Genomic DNA, 25,443 nt, shown 5'->3' on the forward strand with positions numbered 1-25,443 from the left:
CCCCTCCTATCAGCTGGGATGAAAGAGTGGTGGCCAGTGACCCAGAACGAACAAAAGTCAAAGCTGGCAACTCAGGTTTGTATTCAGGGAAATTTACACGAAATGCACGCACGAGATACGACTTTTCTTTCTATTTTCTCTCTTTGGCACTTTCATTTGTGCTAGATCGGTTTGATATAAAAAACCGAAGAAAAGCCCTGCTATTTTGCACTGAGAAACTTTGGAAGTAGCGTGTTTACTCCGGGGTTTCGCTGTAGTACAATTACCCTCACTTACTTCCTCGCTTGCTTAAAAAGTAAGCTCTTTTTCCATCCCATGCATGCGAAATTGAGGATGTACTTCCGATGTCGCTCAAAACGTTGGAAGTTGTCGCAAACTACCATCAATTACTTCCTGGCTTTGCTTCGAAGTAAGCCCTTCTTCCGGCCCATGCATACGAAAGTGAGGCAAGTTCTTCCAATGTCACTCAGAACTTCGGGAGTTTTCGCGAACTTCCCCCATAAGCATACGGGCACAGATGGGATGTGAGCTTCTAACAAGCAAGGTTGACCAAGTTCACCATGTCCGACTGGAGCTATCTCTCTATCTGTCTAATGCAGGGACGTGTAAGTCTGCTGTTGGTCACTGTCTGTCCAATGTAGTCAGTTGGCAGTGTGCTGTTGGTCACTGTGCCTGTTAGTCCCCTCAGCCATCTGCCTGTCCAATGTAGTCAGTTGGCATTGTGCTGTTGGTCACTGTGCCTGTTAGTCTTCTCACCCAGCCCTCTGTCTGTCCAATGCAGTCAGTTGGCATTGTGCTGTTGGTCACTGTTTCTGTTAGTCTTCTCACCCAGCACTCTCTCTGTCCAATGTAGTCAGTTGGCAGTGTGCTGTTGGTCACTGTGTCTTTTAATCCCCTCACCTAGTCCTCTGTCTGTCCAACGTAGTCAAATGGCAATGTGCTGTTGGTCACTTTGTCTGTTAGTCCTTTCACCCAGCCATCTGTCTGTCCAATGTAGTCAGTTCGCAGTGTGGTCTTAGTCACTGTGTCTGTTAGTCCCCTCACTCAGCTCTGTCTGTCCAACGCAGTCAGTTGGCAATGTGCTGTTGGTCACTGTGTCTGTAAGTCATCTCACCCAGCCATCTGTCTGTCCAATGTAGTCAGTTGGCAGTGTACTGTTGGTCACTGTGTCTGTTAGTCTTCTCACACAGCCCTTTCTCTGTCTAATGTAGTCAGTTGGTAGTGTGCTGTTGGTCACTGTGTCTTTTAATCCCCTCACCTAGTCCTCTGTCTGTCCAACGTAGTCAAATGGCAATGTGCTGTTGGTCACTTTGTCTGTTAGTCCTTTCACCCAGCCTTCTGTCTAATGCACGGACGTTTAAGTCTGCTGTTGATCACTGTGTCTGTTAGTCCTTTCACCCAGCCCTCTGTCTAATGCAGGGACGTGTAAGTCTGCTGTTGGTCACTGTGTTTTTTGGTCCCCTCACCCAGCCCTCTGTCTGTCCAATGTAGTCAGTTGGCAGTGTGCTGTTGGTCACTGTGTCTGTTAGTCTTCCTACACAGCCCTCTCTCTGTCTAATGTAGTCAGTTGGCAGCCAGAGTGTGCTGTTGGTCACTGTGTGTTTTAGTCCCCTCACCCAGCTCTCTCTCTGTCTAACGAAATCAGTTGGCAGAGTGCTGTTGGTCACTGTGTCTGTTGGTCCTTTTACCCAGCCTTCTGTCTATCCAATGTAGTCAGTTGGCAGTGTGCTGTTGCTTATTGTGTCTGTTAGTCCTGTCACCCAGCCCTCTGTCTAATGCAGGGACGTGTAAGTCTGCTGTTGGTCACTGTCTCTGTTAGTCCCCTCACCCAGCCATCTGTCTGTCCAATGTAGTCAGTTGGCATTGTGCTGGTGGTCACTGTGTCTGTTAGTCCCCTCACCCACCCCTCTTTGTCCAATGTAGTCAGTTGGCATTGTGCTGTTGCTTATTGTGTCTGTTAGTCCTGTCACCCAGCCCTCTGTCTAATGCAGGGACGTGTAAGTCTGCTGTTGGTCACTGTCTCTGTTAGTCCCCTCACCCAGCCATCTGTCTGTCCAATGTAGTCAGTTGGCAGTGTGCTGATGGTCACTGTGTCTGTTTGTTCCCTCACCGAGCCCTCTCTCTGTCCAATGTAGTCAGTTGGCAGTGTGCTGATGGTCACTGTGTCTGTTTGTTCCCTCACCGAGCCCTCTCTCTGTCCAATGTAGTCAGTTGGCAGTGTGCTGTTGGTCACTGTGTCTGTTTGTTCCCTCACCGAGCCCTCTCTCTGTCCAATGTAGTCAGTTGGCAGTGTGCTGTTGGTCACTGTGTCTGTTTGTTCCCTCACCGAGCCCTCTCTCTGTCCAATGTAGTCAGTTGGCAGTGTGCTGTTGGTCACTGTGTCTGTTTGTTCCCTCACCGAGCCCTCTCTCTGTCCAATGTAGTCAGTTGGCAGTGTGCTGTTGGTCACTGTGTCTGTTTGTTCCCTCACCGAGCCCTCTCTCTGTCCAATGTAGTCAGTTGGCAGTGTGCTGTTGGTCACTGTGTCTGTTAGTCCCCTCACCCACCCCTCTTTGTCCAATGTAGTCAGTTGGCAATGTGCTGTTGGTCACTATATCTGTTAGTCCTCTCACCCAGCCTTCTGTCTAATGCAGGGACATGTAAGTCTGCTGTTGGTCACTGTGTCACCGAGCCCTCTCTCTGTCCAATGTAGTCAGTTGGCAGTGTGCTGTTGGTCACTGTGTCTGTTTGTTCCCTCACCGAGCCCTCTCTCTGTCCAATGTCACACCGTATAACCGGTTGATACGAAGAAACTACCCACGCTCCGGTTCAATCGATTTCAGCTCTCACGCGGCGGCAAAGCGAGGTGAGTTGCTCCACAAATTGCATCATAACTTTCACAAAAAGACATTTTATCGTATTGTTGTTGTTTGCACTTTAGCATAAGAAGTATGCGTACCATATTCCAGAATTATTTTATTATTTAAATGCACTTGTAAAAGGGGAGCAGAGAATGTTGACACATTTCAAGCGTTCTGCGCCAAAATGTTGACTTTTCATTGTTATTATGGAATATTTAATGCAAGTAAAAGATTATAGTCAACGGGAAAGTCAAGATTAATCAATTCTTGAAACATGAGTGTACTTGTTGGTCTTTGAAAAGTTGCAATTCGATTACATGTCAAGAAATCGCGTAGGAACCCTACAAATTGCCGGTTGATACTCTCACGCTCGGTAGGGTGAGACTCTCACGCAAAGTTTTTATTCTCTGGTTGAGACTCTCACGAATGATTTTTGCTTTATTTGAGCAAAAAAACCCAACAATTTACTCGTTTATGCAGGCAATCTTTGTTTGTCCGGTATTTTGCCACTGATTCCTGTTCTCTTCCCCCCCCCCACACACACACATATATACATGACCCCTCTCCCCATCATAGAGTTGTTATGATCCCTTTTCCCCTATTGTAGTTTCGGCAAACTCGGGGTGTACCGCCTCTTTACAGACAGTATGAGCTGTCATTCATACCCTAATACACCCTTGATAATGTAAATGTCCGAGAAAACCTACACTGTTGCAGATCCTCTGTTATTGAGGAAAACAAGGATCATGGTGATTTTCTTGACATGATTCACTTGAATTTCTGCTTGTTCATGATCAGAAACTATATTTAACTACATTTCTAACTGTATAAGAGGCATCTGTCTGTCCAATGTAGTCAGTTGGCAGTGTGCTGTTGGTCACTGTGTCTGTTAGTCCTCTCACCAAGCCGTCTGTCTAATACTTATACCTGTTTTTTGGCATAGCAGATTGTGAACACTTTGAAACAGTGCTTACATATCACTCAACATGAATAATTTTTAGAGTACAAACAACTTTTACCTCTTCTTATGCATTTTTTCAAAATGGGGGTAATGGTATGTTTTACAGGTCGGTGCAAAAATGACACGGTCAATTGTTTTAATTTTTATTATATGTGGTTGTTTGGACTCTGCGCGGCATTGTGTCCCTTTTTTGAGAAAATCAAGCGAATGCTCCAGGAATTGTGTTGATGCGATTTGAGAAACTGATCTAATTTTAAATTACGAAAATGTCATGAAATTATGCTATTTCCACAAAGACACGTTACAATAATTCAAATTGAAACACATCATCACAACGAACGTAAACCAAAATAGTGCCTGTGATTGTTAATGTTTGACTTACCCATTGAATTACCCAACCCTCATTTATTTGATTCTAAATGGCATGTAATCATATTCAAAAATCTGTATCATAAATTCTGTCTGATTGATTTCTCTCATTTTTTTTCCGAACTCTTTAAAAGTCACGTGGGGCCAAACCTGAAGTTTATTTTTGTGTGTTGTTGCCGCAGGTAGGTATTTTGCTTTAAATCGTTCACACTGGTTTTTAGGGCATGTAATATTAGACTATAGTATCCATTTGTTTTGTATTTTAATTTTCAAATGTAGACTTCCATGTTGAAGCAAGATGATTTGCTAACAGCACAGGAATGTGAAGCACATTTGATAGGCAGGTCCCCCCCCCCCCCCCCCCATACACACAGGCATCTACACACATGGAAAAATAAAGCCCAAGCTCATACTTATTAAAAAGAATAGTACACATTTTATTGTTAATTGATGGAATGTAATTGCATAATTCAGCAAATAGTATCACCATAACACAATTGTATTAATCAAATAAAAAAATGTAACTAAGTAATGAGTTGAACTTTTCAAAGTATACTTGAATGGGGAATGAGGTGGAAGGTATATGAACATAGCTAAGATCTCTTGTATTTTCCCCACAGCCACTGTGAATGTCTTATTTTAGTTACAATTTCAATATTAGTCATTTTTCACTATTGGTGACAACAGTGGGTGGCTCTCTTTTTAGCTACTTAATAGAATACTCTTGCTAGAATACCTTCATAACATTAGATGCATGTGTACATGAAAAACTGAAGAAACAGCAAAAGCAAGGACAATCAAACATGGGAATACAGTTGAAATTTGTGTCAGATAGCCAGATAAGTACATCTTACTGCATAACACCAGCAGGTTCATGATACAAACCAATTCAGTGTTTCTTAGAGATGATTCACACACACACTGACCAGTGATTGATTCCTGTTCTCCATGCACAGCTTCTAATTCAAAATGTTCAGAGTTGTGTAACTTTTCACAGCTGGAGAATGCACAGACCTTGAGAATTAATCATGTTTTTTCCTTCCAAGAAAAAACTGTTCCTTTTTTTTACATTTTGTGACGATTTATTAGAACGACCTCCAAGACTATCGCGGGAACATTCTATCGCATTGGAGTGACCGAGATATCGCAGAGTAACATAACTCACGTCATCAATCACATATGACGTAAGCTGAATTTTACGTGTGTCATTCCGAAGCAAGAAGCAGTAAAACAGATAGTTTAGAATATTATTGTTTGCTAACAAGAAAAGGAAATACAGGTAGAAAATAGAAAGGAACACCTGAAGCTTTAAAGAATTATATTGAATGGTCCATAAAGAGAAAGGTGGGAGGATTATTTCTTGGTGACAGAAAGTAGGAATTTCATAACCAACGTAAAAATAGTTCTAACCGATTGTGAGATGGAAAGGAAACATCTTCCATGTCCACAAGAACGAAGAATTCGTTTTCACTAGCTTAATTTGAAGTAAGTACACGAGATTAATTATCGTTCAAACCAAATAAGTAACAGGCATAGTAATATGTGAAAGCGGCATAATTAGAACAAGAACAGGATGTAGAATTCATAATTCATTGAATGTATGTAATTGACTTTCATGACAACGGACATCAACGATTCGTTTTGGGAACATAACTAGAATTTTAGTTAGTTGCTTGATATTAACACATTCTATTTGTTCCAGGCTTTGGTCGGTTGTTAGTCTCGCTTGACCGCAAGACTTGCAACTCGTCGTTTTGATGACAGACGAATCGGGAGTTAACGCAACTACGTTCCAAGAAGATTCATCGCTGTTTACGTGAAGAGAGTGACGTTGGAAGCGTACGAAGTCGAACATGGAATGAAAGACTAAGTGACAATTCGAGACTGCAGTAGAATTCCATCTGATACTATTTATGAAAGTAACAAAAGGCAGACAAGGTGTTTCTTCAATTTATTTAATGTGAGCGGAGAATGTGACGGTGAACAATCCATTATATGATCTGCTACGAAGGTCATGAGAAAGATGCTGAACTTTGAGGATGATGTAAAATCCAGTGGTGAAGAGGTGGACGACTAAGCGTGAAGGAACAGTGACCTGAACGGGAAGTGCGCATGAGTGCTACGTCTGGAACACCGAACAACCGCATGAGAAGAAGAGGAGAACCGAACACAATACCGAAGATGCCTGGAAGATCTTGTTAGAAGCCAGAAGCTGAATAAAAGCTGAGTCTAAATTTAGATCAATCACCAAGCATCGTTGATGATCGTTGTGTGCATGTCCGTCTTCTTATCCTTTACACCCACAATATAATATCCAATTTAGATTCTTAATAACTGATAAGTCCAAAGGAATGAACGTAGAAAATAAACCCTAGACAACGATAACACACATTCCTTTCAAGAAAATCGGTAACACATGGATATTTTCAGGAGACATTCAATCAGTTCTAATGACAATTGCTTTTTTAATTAGCTCAGCAAATAAGACTAATTTTGAAAATAAAGCTTTTACTAGGACAAACAATTCATGAGCCAATCACAAGTGAAGGATGTGTCGGAAACACATGGACAAGAGTAATCTTTTAATAATCTTGTCTTCATTCATCACAGAACTTTAAAGATTGCATATTGACATTCATCCAGGCTTTCACATGGAATCAGATAATCCTATGTAGCAGTGGAGAAACTAGTCTTTTAGTTCTTTTTATTTTCTTCTGAGTCCATTAAAGAACAATCATAATAAAAAGCTCAAAATAAAGCAATTACTGCTCTCACCCTCAAACTCAAAAGTAGCATTAAATGAAAAATGAAACAAATAAATAAATAAAAGCAGTTTAACTAACCTGCAAGTATTTTGCAGCCTATCTGACTTTTCGTATCTTTTTTGGTTCGACCAGCACATTAACTACAACACTTGCACAAAAAAGCACTGGCTAACACAAATATATAAATTGGAAATCTTTCTTTATTTCTTTATTTGGTGTTTAACGTCGTTTTCAACCACGAAGGTTATATCGCGACGGGGAAAAGGGGGAGATACTTGTCAATTGTTTCTTGTTCACAAAAGCACTAATCAAAAATTTGCTCCAGGGGCTTGCAACGTAGTACAATATATTACCTTACATAAATTGGAAATGTTCCAAATGTCATTTCCAAAATACAATTCATGTACATGTACTTAGCATTTGTGTAAATTACACAAAATAAAAAGTCGAGAAATTCTCAACACTGAAAGTTATAAACTATCAAACCCACTCCAAATGTATACCTATATTTGTAAAATCAATTGACAATGACTACTAATGACAAATGACAATTAATAACAATGTCCTGTTATACTGGTAAAACTCAGACAAGTTAGTCTCTACTATCAAACATCTTCTACTGCTACGCTGAGATGTGTCACTCCTTTTTAGTGGCCTTTCCAAAACGCGAGACTCTCAATGCAAATGTGTGCTTCTGGGAAGGTGTGGCCCCTGCACGCTTGCATTATTTACATAGGTGGGAGCCCCAAATGTTGCCAGGACTGAACATTTTGTAAGGATGGGGTCCGGGGACCACCCAGCCGAAAATGAATTTTAGCATTTCAGGGAGGGTTTAGGTGGCTTCTCCTGACTCTAAATCTAAGAACAAACAAGCTTTTTGGAGATGCAGAATATGAACAATCTTGCAAACTTGAAGGTATTTGTAACCACCCAGCTGAAAATGAATTTTAGCATTTCAAGAGGGGCTATTTGATTGAAAACAACCATTTTTTGCACAAAATCAAAAACCTCTATACTTGGGGGTCAACAAAAACAAGAGATAAACACATTTCAAGAAGGGTTTTAGAAGCTTCTCCTCGCTTAAACAAAAAAAATTAAAATTGAAGATGCACAAAATTAAAAATCTTGTGAACTTGAAGGTATTTGATTTCATCTCCTAGCTTTGTCTTAAAAAAATGTTTACCTAATTAAAGGAAAATCCCCATGCTAACAAAAAGTTTAGACAAACACAGGAAATAACAGTCACCTCCCTTGTATCATATCTTCTTTACTTGTAGCTTATGATTTTATCATTGCAGGAGGTAAATTCTCAAATAATTGTTGAACCATAGTTTGAACCACATGAGAAACAAGTTTCAAGTCAGTTTGTTTCAATTGAACACCTTTAAAAGGGCTACCTGCTCAGATTGAAAGGAAGAAGGTTTTGACAAAAACAGAAACCTCCAGAGTTATATCCATTGCCATGCACAATCACCTGATGTTGCTTTTCAATTCAACATTTCAGGAGTTCAATTTGCAAATAATTGTTGAATCATGTTGAAATATGTTTCAAGTAAGTTTGTTTGACTTGCTATTTTTCTAAAGGACTCAATGTATCTGAAGCGAAATACAACTGGTTCATAGATCACGAATGCAAATGTTCTCTACCACTTAAGGTCTCTGAATCCCTGTAAGTGGGCTCTATAAAGAAGTAGCTGACCTTGATTTTCAAATAGATAGCAACTAAGATGCCACTTCCCCAGTATGACATGACATCCCTGTTGCTACTTGTACTATGATCTTGGCACCTTTTCAGAACCCTCTCTCTCTGAAAGTGAAAGGTGGCTGACCTGGCAAATCAATCACTGACCCAGTGAAAACAACAGCTGACAGGGATTAAAAAAAAAAAGGAATAAAAAAAAAATTGCCAACATTCTTCCTGGACCGGAAATCCGTCTGGGACGGCCACCCCTGTATATTTATAAATGGGCGGTACAGTTTCAAGACCAAGGCTGCTGAGTTTTAGCAAAGATATGTAGCAGTAGAATATTTTTGGTGTCAGTACATTAAATACTCTGCAGCCAAAGAAATAATGATTAGCAATTACTTAGAGAAGTCACTGACATTCAAAGCATTTTTAGCATTTGTTCCAGCTTTGATCAACCAGAATCACTTACTACATTCATTACAATGAAAGTATTTGACTAAAAACAAAATATGTTTCCACCCATTGTTCTAGAATGGAAAAGACATGAGCAGAAATTGCCGGTAACTCAAACCTAGTTTGCCATTTGAATAGTTTATAGTTCTTGGAGTTATTACCATAACGTTATCACTAACATTTTCCGGCTTGAATATCGTAGTTGTGACTTGTTGCTGCTTTCCCATAATTCATTTTTTTGTCAGTAGGGTTGCATCCAGCTATACGCACAGTCTGTTTATTTACATTATTATAATGAAAATTTCTTGTAAATGTGCGGCATACTTTCCAGACTGTGAAAGTTTAAGGTTAATAGAGTAACTTCACTACTCCATCACAAAATGTAAATTTTCTTAACAAGGGAAAAGGTATTTTCACCTATCTTTCCAGCAACATTCAGTCAGATTGATTACACTCAAAATGAAATGGCTTTGCTGAAACAGCTTTGTCCATGCCTACTGTTTTAGCCAGCAAATACACCAAAAAGAAATAGAGAAAAAGAACAGAGGCAGTTCGATCAAATCAGTCAAGACAAATTGAGAGCTTCAAAACCATGCCTCGATCTCTCTCTCTCTCTCTCAAACACACACAGCACTCACACTCACTCACTCATGCACACACACACACACAAACACAAGCCTTTGACATGAGGACTGAAGGTTAATAGTTTATAAGAAAGCAAAGATAAATTACTACTATTCCAGTTTTTTTCTTCTTTGGAAATTGAAAACTTTTTTTTTTAACATTTTGTTTGTGCAGTTTATAAAACCTCAAAAGGCACCAGTTGGCCGCTGTTTATACACAGTTTTACTACCTGTTCAGTGTTAGCAGCAGGCCTCACCTACCCAGTGGGCGAGGTACCGCAGCATGCCGCGAATGGGCAAAAATGGCTCGAGTTACACACCTTAGCGTAGCAGTAGAAGATCTTTGCTACTGTTCTTGCACAGGCATACCCAATTTATTCTGAACAAAGTTGTATGTGTACTGCAGATAACATGTATACATACAGCGAGTTAACAGGCTTAAAACATGCATTAAACTTAGGCACTTAACCCCCTAATTCAAGAGACAAAAATGAATGAACAATCCTGGACCAAATGAAACTTTGGTAATACAAGAAAAATCATGCAGCTACTTAAACACACAAACAAACAATCAAACTGGCTGACCATCAAACAATGCTCCCATGTGTAAGAGACATGTTTTGAACAAGAAAAAAAACTTGGTTTAGCCTATTTGAGGGGCCAGCCTTTAGTAGCTCTAGTAGACTTCTCTTCTTCTTCTACACTCACATTTTTTGCACAAGTGGGTTTTTACGTGTATGACTGTTTTAACTCCGCCATTTAGGCAGCCATTCGCACATTTCAGAGGATGCATGCTTGGTATTTTCGTGTTTCTGTAACCCACTGAACTCTTACATGGATTTAAGGATCTTTTCCGTTCGTACTTGGTCACACTCGAGGGGGAGAGAAGGAACTAGCAGGTCTGCACATAAGTTGATCTGGGAGATTTCCACCCTTACCCCACCAGGCGCAACCGGGATTCGAACCCACGACCTTTCGCATGGGAGGCTGGCGTCTTATCGACTAGGCCACGGCGCCTGTCACCTTTAGTAGACAAACCAGCAAGTAAGGTTGATCGAGGTACAGAATTGGCAAGGATTCCAAGCTGACATGTGCAACATGCAGGGACGATCTTTTTATTGCTGCTTTGCCTGATATAGCAGAGGATGTTTTTTTTCATCAATTAAAAAAAATCAAAGCAACTTTTAATATAGTGCTCAAAAAGAAAAGTTGTTCAGGGTAATTAGTACTTATCTTCTGTTAAAATGACTTGCTATCAACGTACACATACATTTTCACAGATCAAAAAAAAAAAAATTCAAATTTATACCCCAAAAGAGACCCACGCTCAGTCACATTTTAATACAAACTTGGCCAACAAATTATTGCAACAAATTTCGCACCCAAATTAAAGCATTAATTCCAGTGTCATTTCATTAAAACTTTATATGCCAGTTTAGGCCGTTCACTTAACTATCAGAATCACCTTGTGGATTAAAGATTTCTTTTACAGGGATCACGTGACCGCCGCTCAAATGGGGATACCATCAAAATCAACCAGACAAAAACAGAAGGGTTGAATAAAAATTTCACAAAAAATCACAATAGGCAAAACTTTGCAACTGTGTCATGTGAGAAGAAAGTCAAATCAATTATCTACCCTGATCAGATTGTTTTGTTTAACTACCTTGCATATTTCGTGTGCTATGCTATTCCTCCTACTAATGCAAGTGTCGATGGCAAGAGCGTTCAAAAACGGGACATTTTGCATCATTTTTGAGTCACTTGAGAAAAAGTGACTCTATGTAATCGGTCAGTGTTAGTCTGTCCGGCCGGCCGTTCGGCCGTCCGGCCGTCTGGCCGGCCGGCCGTCCGTAGACACCACCTTAACGTTGGACTTTTCTCGGAAACTATCAAAGCGATCGGGCTCATATTTTGTTTAGTCGTGACCTCCAATGACCTCTACACTTTAACGATGGTTTCGTTGACCTTTGACCTTTTTCAAGGTCACAGGTCAGCGTCAAAGGAAAAATTAGACATTTTATATCTTTTCTCGGAAACTATCAAAGCGATCGGGCTCATATTTTGTTTAGTCGTGACCTCCAATGACCTCTACACTTTAACGATGGTTTCGTTGACCTTTGACCTTTTTCAAGGTCACAGGTCAGCGTCAAAGGAAAAATTAGACATTTTATATCTTTGACAAAGTTCATCGGATGTGATTGAAACTTTGTAGGATTATTCTTTACATCAAAGTATTTACATCTGTAGCCTTTTACGAACGTTATCAGAAAAACAAGGGAGATAACTAGCCTTTTCTGTTCGGCAACACACAACTTAACGTTGGGCTTTTCTCGGAAACTATAAAAGTGACCGGGCTCAAATTTTATGTGAACGTGACTCATTGTGTTGTGAATAGCAATTTCTTCCTGTCCATCTGATGCCTCATATAATATTCAGAACTGCGAAAGTGACTCGATCGAGCGTTTGCTCTTCTTGTTTATGACAAAAAACAGTGCACTTCAGCAATGACTTGTTGGATTGCCTTGAAACTTTCAGAATATTTTACCAACACACTAGAGAAACTTAGTGTGAACATTTGGATCGTTACAGTTATTAAAAAAAAAAATGTTATGCAACTCTTCATAGGACTGTTCATTTGTGTCAAAACAATTCATTACTTCCCATGTCTTGAGACATATGATAGATACACACACTGCGAAAGTTTTATGACGCAAATTTGCGAGGCCTGTAAAACACGCTTATTATTTAAAGGATGATTCTGGTGCCACAGCGATGCTCTGCCAAGCGTCACCGTAGCACGTTTTAAGAGGTACGCAGCGATAACAGCAGTCAGCGCGAAACTGCGTGAACTTTCCATTTTTTTCTCATGTGTTTGCATGACTAACAAATGAACGCCAGTGGCTACACGCAAAGGAAACTTCAACAGTATCTGTATCAATTATTTATCTATAGACATGCAAAGTCATGAATTTTTTCGACACAATCCTATGAGCTTAACAAAATGTTCCGAAACATTGCGTCACATCTGAATGAATAAATATAACGATCTAAACTTTCGCATGAAGTATCTCTAGTATGTTGGTAAATTATGCTGGAAGTTTCAAAGCAATCCACTAAGTCTTTGCTTAAATGCAGTGTTTTTTGTCATGATACCCCTGAAAAAAAATGCAAAAAGGCCCGTTTTTGACCGCTTGTTGATTTTTCATTCGGCCCTTCTGTTTTTGTCTGGTTGATTTTGAGGGTACCCTTATTTGAGTGGCGGTCATGTGATCCCTGTTAAAGAAATCTTTAATCCAAAAGGTGATCCTAATAGTTAAGTGAACGGCCTTAACTAGCATATAATATTTTAATGAAATGACACAGGAATTAAATGCTTTAATTTGGGTGCGAAGTTTGTAGCAATAATTTTTTGACCAAGTTAATATTCGTTTGAACTCTCGTGCTGCTCAAAAGTATCATGCTTATAGGACCTAACTGAGGAATGCAGTGAAACTGAAATTGACAGGTGTGAAAAACATGCAGCCACAACACCGGACAGGCCAGAGAGTGTGGTGCGTCACTGCTAGGCTCCTCCAAGGTTGAAATGTACCTATTTTTGTTCTTAAGCACTATATAAAAATTGTTCTGAATTTTGTTTTTAAATTATTGTAATGAAAAGATCTTTCCTGCATGTTGCACATGTCAGCTTGGAGTCCTTGCCAATTCTGAGCCGCAACCTTACTTGCTGGTTTGTCTACTTAAGGTGGAGGTAAAGTAAACTGTAAGGTACGAAAGTCACAGTTTTCAATTGCTTCGTGCGTCTTTGTCTTGACCAGTCAACAAACAAGACGCAGTCAAATTAAGAAGACTTAATTGAGGCTATAGCACATCTGCTCATACAATTAGACTTGCAATGAGCTGTTAGAGAGAAAAATCTTGTCCTGGGGAATGTGCAGTTTCACACCGTTCTAGCAGACCCCTGCCAAGAGTAGCCTTCAAATAGATGCCTTTTCACTGTCTGTGACATGCTTAGCAAATCTGCCTTTCAAGGGGAGCATTTCACAGACAGGTTTTCAAACTTCGGAAGTGCGTGACTGTTCAAGGTGAGTAGTTCAACATGTTGAAACCAATAAATGTAGCAAAAGTTCCAAACCAAACACTGTACAAAACCATTTTTATTCTTATCTGAAGTATCATCATATTTTGCTGTTTGGGATTATGGGGTTTGGGATGCTGATGGTAAAATTAAAACAGCATACACAAGAGGCCACAAACCAAGCTAATACATATTAAACATTTGCATAAATGGAATACTTAAAAAAAAGAAAAGAAAGGAAAATCAAGATAACAGATGTGCAAGACAGGGTTTAAAGTTCCAGCTCAGTTAAGTTACGTTGATATGAAAAATTTACCACAGGCCAACTTCTCAATTTTAATAAACTTTTACAAAATCACTAGAAAGTTGTCTTGTAAATAATGTTCATGATCACCTTCTTGGAGGCATTGCAAAATGAGTTACCTGTGGAAGAGTATGCATGAACTATATAACTAAAAGCATGAATTATATATTAAGTGCTGATTGTAATGCTTGTCTGCCATGTTTTGTTCGTAAATAAATGTGTTTGTCATCATTTTCATGAGTTGTCATTCATAACAAGCTGGGTAACAAGAAAAAATTTTCATTATGTGACCATCCAAGTTGTGAATTGGTTTGAGCTTCAGATGAAACATGGATTGTCAAAGTAATAAAGGCCAATCAGGCTGTTTGTGGAACCTTCACAGCTTTGGATTCGTGTTTCCAAGAACAACGATAACATTCACTCTCAAAGACCCAGTCAATGTTGATAATAATGAGACGACTCAAGGTCAATTTGCAACTAAGCTTTGCAATCGCAAAAATCGCACAATAAAGTCTTAAAACACTTAAATAAAGGTTCATGCTAAAAACTTACTGAATTCGCAAATCTGATGGCAGCTCTGTGCATTTTTAGAATCAAAGAAAAGTTGCACAAAGTTTATGCTTGACGTCACATCTAAGAATGATGTGATCGCTTGAACTTCCGACACGCATTGGGGCCCTGAATTGCATAAAAAAATTACGTTCACAATATTGGCTTCCTGTTTGTGATTGTGCATACTTTTGCACCGCCAAAATGATGACAAAAAAAATGTTTGGTGGCTTCTTGCCGGACCAGCATTTTTTGGGTCCGTCCTGTCACATCTTTATTAACCTCCGCCTTGCGGCCTCGGTCGATAAAGATGAAACGAAAGAGGGTATGACTGACAAAAAAGCTGGTCTGCTAACAAGCCACCAAACATCTTAAAATGTTTATAATTTCTAGAATGTGTTCCTAAGAATTTTGTTTATCCTTCCATATGTTGCTTTTGTGAAACAACTGTAAATAACCAGAATAGGAATAAAACATGTTTCAATGAATAGCACGTCAGCAAACGCTGTTCGTAAACTGCTGGTAAACTGAACAGAGCTCAAGTGTGGTTAAAAGTCAGCCGATAGTCACATGAAATCAGGCAATGTTCCCATGGACAACTTTGCGATGATTTTGCTTTGCGAACTTTTCACTAACATCTCGCCAACAAAGGAATACAGCGCATTGAAGGAATACACTCTAACTGCCTGGAATGCTTTAAAAGTGTAGTTTTAATCAATCAATCAATCAATATGAGGCTTATATCGCGCGTATTCCGTGGGTACAGTTCTAAGCGCAGGGATTTATTTATTTTTAATTTAATTTTTTAAATTTTTATGCAATTTATATCGCGCACATATTCAAGGCGCAGGGATTTATTTATGCCGTGTGAGATGGAATTTTTTTCACACAATCCATCACGCATTCAAATCGGCCAGCAGATCGCAGCCATTTCGGCGCATATCCTACTTTTCACGGCCTATTATTCCAAGTCACACGGGTATTTTGGTGGACATTTTTATCTATGCCTATACAATTTTGCCAGGAAAGACCCTTTTGTCAATCGTGGGATCTTTACCGTGCACACCCCAATGTAGTGTACACGAAGGGACCTTGGTTTTTCGTCTCATCCGAAAGACTAGCACTTGAACCCACCACCTAGGTTAGGAAAGGGGGGAGAAAATTGCTAACGCCCTGACCCAGGGTCGAACTCGCAACCTCTCGCTTCCGAGCGCAAGTGCGTTACCACTCGGCCACCCAGTCCAAGAGTCTTTCACTGCATGGAATGATAGTTAAGGTAGGAAAATTGATCCATAGAATTTGTATTTTAAGAAGTTGTACAAACCGAGTAAAATGTCACCACACAAAAGACACCATGAGGAAATTCAAACTTTATTCCTTCATGGATTTGGGTAGATGAAATATAACAATAGTTTTAGAAGCTAGCTTTCTTTTATGTATAACTATAAGTATTTTGAGCAAAGAATGGACTTACTTTTCAATCCCACATCCCATTAAGTGACAGCTATAAGGTAACCTTTATCAATCAAGTAGTGCTGTTTGCTCTAGCTGACTTCATTTCATGTACCAGGTACTTCAGTCCCGCTTATTCCTACTCTGTGCAAGAAGCCACAATAAACCAACAAGAGGTGTGTATATATGTGTGCATGTTGCTCGTAAGTGCCATCCACAGGCAAGAGCCCTGCATGAGAGCATTTTAAGGAAAGTTTAATACACATTCATTGTCAAACCTACTGTGAAGTTGCAATGTTAGAGTCACATGTTCTCAGGCCTAGGTTTATACAAAAGTGAATTCAGTGGAACCCCCATTTTAAGACCTCAAGAAATTTGAGAAATTGAGGTCTTAAAAAGGAGGGGGGATACATTTACAGAGGTCTTTAAAGGGTGAGGTCTTAAAAGGTAGGGGGGGGGGGGGGGGTCCAATTATAAATGGCCTAGGTTCAACTGGTTTGCGTTTGAGCATGGCCATTATGATGGACAGACACCAAGCTCTGTGCCAAGTCTTGGGTCTGATGGGCCTTTTGGCGACTGATTTACGGGAAGGCTTTGTGAGCTGTTATCATGTATAACCCTAAAACATGTGACTGCAACCTTCTAACCTTGCAGCAGTTTTGACAGTGACTGTGCAATGAAACACACACTGGCATGGTTGGTTCCTCAATCTTTTCTCAAAATGTTCTTGCGCAGGGTTTTGATCTGCTGATAAGATCTTTAACAACTGATATAATAGCTGCATTCACAGAATCCCAGTCCAGTCCATTCTCTTGTGTCCCCAATGTTCTACTGTGCGCATGGAGTGCAGTGCCTGTGACAGTCCTGTCTAGAACATTGAACGGAGGCTGGTGGGTTGCTGCTGCCTGCAACTTGACCAACTGCAGCTCAGTGACCAGTGTTCTGTCTTGCAGCCACTACCAAGGGCTTCAATGTAGATAGGGCCATGCACTTGTGCAAAAAAGGATGCTTCAGCAGATCAGTAGCTGATCCACGCTTCTCTGGGTCAACGTCTAAGCAGCAGTGAATGAAATCGCGCAGTTCTTCAGACAGCTTCTCCTCATTCTTAATGTCGGGCTTGCCTTTGGTGGCGATCTGGTAGATGGCCTTGAGCGGGGTCTCGTTGAGGTAGGGTGGCTCCCCCTCCAGCATCTCGATGATCATGATGCCCAGTGACCAGATGTCCACCTTGTTGCCATACTGCTTTCTGTCAACAAACATCATGCATGATTTGTTTATTTACCAGTGTCATTTGAAATGTGCAAACATTCTAAACTGTCCAAGACTCATTTAAAAGTACAGAATTGAGTATAAGCTTGTTAGGGTACCGCTGTTTTGAGAAATCACTTCTCCCCCCCCCCCCCCCCCCCTATCTTATCTGTCCAATTCCCTCAGTATCTACGAGCCATCCCATTCCCTCAGATCCTCCTCTGAAAAACTCCTCCGCATCCCCAAAGCCAGGACTAAAACTTTGGTGAAAGATCCTTTAGACATCAGATTCCAACCGTGTGGAAGAAACTTCCAAATTCTATCCATGATTCCAGCAAGCCTTTCCTCCTTCAAAACCCAGCTCAAAACATACGTGTTTTGTCCCCTGAAATCGGCGTATGCTGCCTGAATGGCGGGGTAAAAACGGTCATACACGTAAAAATCCACTCGTGCTAAAAACGTGAACGAACGTGGGAGTTTCAGCCCATGAACGAAGAAGAATTTGTTTGTTTGTTTATTTGTTGCTTAACGTCCAGCCGACTACGCAGAGCCATATCAGGACGAGGAAGGGGGGGGATGAAGGGGGCCACTTGTCAAGCGATTCCTGTTTACAAATGCACTAACCCATTACTTGTGTCCCAGCAGGCTTTAGTAAAACTAAATTAATACCTACTGGAAGATTACCAGTTTCCAGTATGTTAAAATAGGCTTAACCTATCTACTGCTGGACTTACATCAGAACACTAACAGATTAAACTATACATGAATCGCGAGACAAGCGGCAAGAGACGAGATTTTTGGAAAAAATACAGGTGAATGAGCAAGAAGGCAGAAAAAAGAAAAGAATTCATGAAGAAAAAGAGAGCATGACAGGAAAGAGGAACCAAAAATCTACCTAACAGCAAACTAGAAAGCTCCTGCGGTTCCAAAAACAGGAGGGGCCTTTAATTTCATAACCGCAGTGCCCCACTGCGGGAACGAAGAAGAAGAAGATACTTGTTTTGTAAAGCCCTTAAGGCGAAGTGCGCCACTGAAATTTAGAGTGATGGGACTTACACAGCCATTTTGAGTTGTTAGCAGTTTTGCACCTTTCAATCTGTCTACTTTCATGACATGCACTATACACTATACACATTCATCAAAGTCTCTAAAAATATATTTCATTGCACCAAGCCGGCGAATTTTTCTGTCTTTCCATTCACTCTTCCGATAAAAATTACGATTTTCAACCCTTGACAACAGACATTTCTGCTCGCCCAACGCGGGAACGTCGTATACCATTTGAACAGCAGTTCTCTCCCCTGTGTCATTCGGCGGTTATTTTCGGTTAAATATGGATTCTCCTGGGGAAACCCCCCTATTTTTCAAACAAGCAAACCACAGACACTTTCCATATAAGGGGGTATGACGTAAATACCTGGCCACGATTGGTCAGATAGGCTCGCGTGGCTTTTCGCATTTTAAAAGTCGTCTGCTCACCATGTTTAGTTTTCGACTGAGTTTGCTTAGAAAAATGGCTCGTGTGAAAAGATCAACGCTCCGAAAAACACATAATAAAGGCAAGCGTACGAGAAGACAACAACTGAAGAGTTGCAGAGACAAGAGAACAACTAAAACACAATCGGTGACAAAGCGCACAAAATCTGGATTGACCGCTGTGGCATGCAGATCAAATTCTGCGTCAGGACTGAGAGTGTGTTCTTGGCGGTTTGACGCGAACACAATTCAAGACGAACACATACACAGCAGCCACCGCGTCAAAAGCGACAGGTCCAGAGGCTTCCCAAACAAGGAGATGTCTTGTTGATTTGGAAACCTTTGATGGTATTGACTTGTAAACAAACTTTGTTGTCCGCAATGTAAACAGCCAACGCTGTCACCATGCCCAGACTCAAAACAGGGACACGGCCTTGCAGTGCACGCGCATGTCTCTTGTTCAACGTGTGAGGAAGTTGTTCCAGGTACCGCTGGATACCTTGCTTCCAAAGAAAGCGGTCAAACGGATTATGGTCTCAACAGGCAAGCCGTTTATTCGTCCTTGGTATGTGGGCTAGGTGCTCAACAATTTAACAAATTTTGTGAAAGTTTAGATTTGGTAGGCATGCATCACAAAACCTTCCAGAAGAAAGCTGATAAACTCTATCAACGACTTGATGTACTGGAGGAGAAAGTATTCAGTGAGGCTGTCCGTCAGGTCAGACAGATACACGCAACGCTTAATGGAATGACACTGTCTGATGATGATGTTCTTGACATCAGTGTAAGCTACGACGGATCATGGCTGACCAGGGGGCACTCGTCCCACATTGGAATAGGATGTGTTGTAGACGTGCTGACTGGAATTTGCTTAGACGCTCATGTTATGTGCAACTACTGTCATGTTTGCCAGAAAACTGGAAACAAACTTCTCCAGGAGAAACCCCTGGAGTATGCTGCCTGGCTGGTAAAACAACTGGACATCTGTGACAAGAATTTTGCAGGTGAGTGCGTAGATCTAAACAGTATGTGTGTATGGTGCGTTTGTGAAGACGGTTGTTGAAATGGGATGGTAGTGTGTTGTGTTTGAATTTTACATAGATCTGTAAGTGTTTGTGAATATGTGTGTCAGTGTTTTTGTGTGCGCTGTCTATGTGTACCATACGTGTGTGTGTGTGTTTGTGCGTGTTTGTGTATTTGTGTGTGTTTGGGTACTAATCCATGCATAGTAATACATGTACTGAACAAAAACAATGATAGCGTCTATGTTGGTAGATCTGTGGCTGATTGCCTTGTGTGTGTGTGTGTGTGTGTGTGTGTGTGTGTGTGTGTGTGTGTTTGTGCATGCATGTGTGTGTGTGTTTGGGTATTGATCCATGCATAGTAATACATGTACTGAACAAAAACAATAATAGCGTCTATGTTGGTAGATATGTGGCTGATTGCCTTGTGTGTGTGTGTGTGTGTGTGTTTGTGCATGCATGTGCGTGCGTGCGTGTGTGTGTGTTTGGGTATTATTCCATGCATACATGTACTGAACAAAAGCAATAATAGCGTCTATGTTGGTAGATATGTGGCTGATTGCCTTTTGTGTGTTTGTGTGTGTTTGTGTGTTTGCTATTCAGTGGCTGACTTTGACTGAAACGGTGGTTTTATTTTTAGGTTCCAGTGGCATCATGGAAGTCGAGGCGGCTCGGGTTCTGTGGGGCAGGTCAGTGTTGCAGCACAATCTGCGATACACAGTTATCCTGTCAGACGGTGACACAAAAACCTTCCAGGAACTTTCCAAAATAAAGCCTTATGGAGATCAAGTAACCATCGAAAAAGAAGAGTACATCAATCACGTTTCCAAGCGTCTTGTGACAGACTGCCGCAAGGGCGGGGATGTAGCTCAGTCGGTAGCGCGCTGGATTTGTATCCAGTTGGCCGCTGTCAGCGTGAGTTCGTCCCCACGTTCGGCGAGAGATTTATTTCTCAGAGTCAACTTTGTGTGCAGACTCTCCTCGGTGTCCGAACATCCCCGTGTGTACACGCAAGCACAAGACCAAGTGCGCACGAAAAAGATCCTGTAATCCATGTCAGAGTTCGGTGGGTTATAGAAACACGAAAATACCCAGAATGCTTCCTCCGAAAACGGCGTATTATTGGCGGGGTAAAAAACGGTCATGCACGTAAAATTCCACTCGTGCAAAAAACACGAGTGTACGTGGGAGTTGCAGCCCACGAACGCAGAAGAAGAAGACTGCCGCAAAAAAGGAATCACTTTGGGAGGGCGAGGGTATGGTCAGCTGACTCTGAATACAATCAGGAAGTTGACGATATATTACAGTCAGGCAATTAGGGGGGGGGGGGGGGGAGGGGGGTAAGACAGTTGCAGACATGAAACGGGCAGTGATGGCATCTCTGCGTCACGGCTACTCAACAGATGACAAGCCACAGCATGACTTGTGCCCCCATGGTGCCGCGTCATGGTGCTTCTACCAGGCCGCCCTTGCTCAGAACAAGCCCCCAGGACCACACGCAAAACTCGTCCATACACCTCTCAACTTCAAGAAGCTGAATCCTCATCTAGAACCAGTTTACCAGAGACTGACGAAAGATCAACTGCTTCAGAGATGTGTGTCAGAAAAAACCCAAAACTCTAATGAGTGTCTCCACAGCAGTGTTTGGGTTCGCTGCCCCAAGGACAAATTTGCATGCAAAAATCGCGTACGGTTTGCAGCCGTCACAGGGGCTAGGGAATTCAATTTTGGACCAGCGGCTGCTCTCAACACTGCACAGTTCTACGGCTTTACAACAGGCTGTAACATGAAAAGACTAAACAAGGCTAGGGAGTGTAAGAGGGTTCTTGGCTGCCTCAGGTTCAAGAAAGATCAGCTAAACAAGAGACGCGACACTGTGCGTGCAGCTAAACTCAAAAGACAGGATGAGCTCATCAGACTAGAAGGGGGTGCAGCATATGCTGCTGGGCAGTTTTAGGTAAGCCTGTAGTTACCAGGTGTCTGTGAAAAGTACCTGAACTATGTTAACATTGATTTGGGGTGAATGAAAGAGCTTTGAAATGTTCTTGGCCTTGTTTCTCTGTTCAGCGTTTTTGCATGACCTGCTTTCTAGGAAACTATTTTTCTTCAATCCATCTGTTCAGAATGCAATGAAACTTAAGGGACATGCTTATCAGAGGACAACCTGTGGAATGACAACAGGAATTTTCTTTAAATTAATAAATAACTGTTCAGGCGGGTCATATTTACTAAAATTGTGCTGCAAAACATAATTCATCTAAAAAAAAATATTTTATTAGAACTATTCATCCTAGAAAAAATCCCTGTTGTCATTCCACAACTATGGACTCCTACATCCTACATGCAAAAAATCACATTCCTATGATTGAAGGGGAAGCTAAAAAACGTGTTCCTAGCAACCCATTTTGGCAGTTGGAGATTGTCGTTTCCATGGTAACGGACAGTGACGGCACTGAAAACGTTATCCGTTTTGAAATCGTATATGCCTTACCACTTCATAAGTATATAACATTAGCCTATGGTAGAAGTAAATGAAAATCAAAAATTTTAGTAATACATTTTCATTTGATTAATATACTTACCCAACTCACATAGCAATTAACCCTGGTTCAGTGCTGGTAACGCTGTACGCGTCCCCTTGGTAACAAGGGAGACAACTCTAAAAAAGAGTGACCAATACCCATAAGACCAGACCCAACCTGAGTCTTCCTTCCGTATGCGCGCGCATACGCCGCCATTTGTAATCATTCTAAACGAAGCCCAACTCACTTCTTTTTTAGAACTCTATACCCCCACAGCGGGGAGGCGGGAGGGAATAAACGATGTGAGTTGGATAAGTATATTAATCAAATGAAAATTTATTACTAAAATTTTTGATTAAATTACATATCTTACCCAACTCACATATAGCAGATTGCTACTAAAGGTGGAGGGCACTTTACCCAATCCGGAATGAAAACATCTTTAGAAAGCCAGTAAACTGACTCAAGAACTTCTGCCAGGCGACCAAATCGAAGAATAGCTAGAGAGGAAGCCCAATCTCTTGCCTCATGGGACCTGGTTGTAGTAAAGGGCAAGACTGCCCTGACATATGACCTGACTAACTCTGCCACCAGACAAAAGCTTGTCTAACTATGGTGGAAGACACTTGGCTAACGAGACTTTCGAGATATCTTTACACCACACCATGTTGAGTGAGATAAAAAGAAGTTTCTGAGTTTCCGATCGAGTGTGCAGAGTGTGTAACAGAAAACTGGTGAGGTCTCTAACAGGACAGATATGTACATCAGGATCTCCAGGAGCAAGAAACTTGCTCAAGAGAGGAATGTTAAATCCGTGCTGCCTGAAGAGGGAGGACTGACTGCCCCCCCCCCTTTTTCTGCCACCACTTGAAGGCATGCCTAAACAAAGTGGCAGACCATCCAGCTAAGGTTGACTTCAAAAAGTCATTACCTCTACCAATATTGATAGATATTCGTTCTTTCTTAATTTAGTGTTTAACGTCATTTTCAACCGTCCAAGGTTAAATCGCCACGGAGTTGAAAGATATGAACAAGAGTCTTTGATTAAATTATATAAAAAGATCAGTGCGAGTCAGAAAAAATTTCAAAACTCGAAATGTTCAATTGGCTAAAAATGGCCCTAGAGGAGCCAAAATATTGCTAAGTGGTTTGAATTGTGAATAGGAGCTGGTTTCTCCAGTTTCCGCCTATCTGTCAGAAATTTGAAAGAAACCTAATTGTCATAGAACAGTCTTTCTCCAAAGAGCTGTCTATAGCAAAACTAGACAGAAAATACACTTAGTCCCACTTCTCTCAGAAGCTACTAGAGTAAGCATGACCGCTTTCCGTGTTGATCAGCAAGGCTAGTTTTTGTAAAGGATAACAGAATCCGCTCTGAAAAGCTCCAAAACTAGGAGCAAAGCCCCAAGTAGGGACTGGAGAATTGTTTTCGGCCAGCCGAAGAGAGGCTCCCTTAAACGTGCTGGCTATAGAGCCCCCCAGTGAAATATTGCGACCGAGCTGTTACAGTGCAACTGCTATCACGTAACGTCTTAATTCAAAACGTGGGAGAAAAATCGGAAAGCCAAGATAGGTGGTTCGCCACCTGCATTGAACGGAGAGAAGAGGCGTTCTTTCCGTTAATAAAAAACGCCATTAGTTCCAAGCCAGTCAAAGTGACAAGTAAAACGAAGACGCTGAACCCCTACGGGATCTCTGAGCCAAATCCAGAGTTGAGGCCAAAGCCCCTGAGCGTCTCACTGATTCCCGTACAGTAGACACTCGTGTGGCTCGAGTATGAGAAAAAACGGAGCCCTCTTGCCAGCCTTAAGAGGCCTGGTAACCAAGATTGTACGGGCCCCTACTATGCGACCGGCAGGCCGCTCAAAGTAAAATCAAGTGTATTGATCTTCCATGCTTCGGGATCCGGAAACAGGAAGACGAACATAAGCAAAAGGGGATAGTACCAAGAGGCAAAAACTTCTAACAGCGGCTTCTCCAATCCACCCGCAGGCGTAGAAGCGCGTGGTGAGGTAGAGTCCACTCTGAGTGGACATTCTTAACAAACAGACTTAGAGAGCCCGCCAAATCATTGAGCCCCCCATGACGGTACTTCGCTGCTAAAAAGATCTCGTGTTGGTAAAACCACATCAGAACCTCTCATGCTCGATGAGGAAGCGATAGGGAGTGAGAGACCCCCTTGCTTGATGAAATAAAGCACCACTGCCATCTAATGTGTCCCAGCCCTGCAATTCCAGTTTCCACCTGGAGTAAAGGGCTTCTAGAAAGGGCCGCTTGCACAGTCTCCTCAAAGAGATCAAAACGGCCAAAAATTCATTTGACTAGAATAGAAAACAGAACCCTGAAATCAATAACAATGTAGCCACTTCCGATCTATTTTGTGTATCAAAATATGGAAGTAACCTCCATACGATCTATGTAAGAGACACAAAAGGAAGGGCCCAGTGCCTCACTCCATAAAGTGGGAGTCCTAAACCCCACCAGCCGATGTGGTAAAACACAAAGGCGGAAAGAAGGGTGATACCGAGCACTAAAACTCCAGTTGACATAACTGCCGGGAGTGTGCGAGAAAGCGTGCTTTTGTGTGTGCCCACCGACCCCACCGCTAACTTGCCCCTAGAGGGAAGAGAGGTGAGAATTTGGCCAAAGCCCTGCCGCGAAGGAGAGAGTATGGAGATAAAAGATAAAGCCGAGAACGGCGAGCCTGGAGCTTTTCTTTTGATAACAAAACAAAGCCAAGGCCTGCCGTACGCTTTCCTCTTGCTGTGAGCTTCCCTTTGTTAGAGAAGAGTCCGCGTGCATAGAAGCGGACTCGAAAAGAGAACCTTCAAGCAAAGAAGAGATTAAGGTCTCGCCAAAAGAACAATACTTTTAGGTAGAGACGTGCTCCCAGGCAAACAGCAAAGCTACATCCTTTGTATCTGCGTCCTGACGGAACACAAAGATATCCAGAAAGAACATAACCGCACAAGAGAGAGCCAATGAAAGATTTGTTCAAACGAATCAAAGGCGATAATCGTAAAGAAGAGAGGCCACAATCTTCCACAGCCAGGAGATCCTTGTTCTTACAGACAGACAATTTCTCCTTGCTACA

At 41.5% G+C, this 25,443-nt stretch overlaps 1 protein-coding gene across 1 annotated transcript in view; it reads right to left on the reverse strand.

Moving 5' to 3' along the window:
• Positions 1 to 4,583: 4,583 nt before the first annotated feature.
• Positions 4,584 to 25,443, reverse strand: part of LOC138964093 (serine/threonine-protein kinase PAK 1-like) — a 100,618-nt gene continuing 79,758 nt past the window's right edge. Inside the window, exon 8 of the mRNA XM_070335981.1 lies at positions 4,584 to 17,327. Coding sequence (XP_070192082.1) covers positions 17,009 to 17,327 — 319 coding nt within the window. The 3' untranslated portion in view covers positions 4,584 to 17,008. The remainder of the gene's footprint in view (positions 17,328 to 25,443) is intronic.

This window comes from Littorina saxatilis, linkage group LG4, assembly GCF_037325665.1.
Source record: "Littorina saxatilis isolate snail1 linkage group LG4, US_GU_Lsax_2.0, whole genome shotgun sequence".
In the NCBI taxonomy this organism is placed as follows: Eukaryota; Metazoa; Mollusca; class Gastropoda; order Littorinimorpha; family Littorinidae; genus Littorina; species Littorina saxatilis.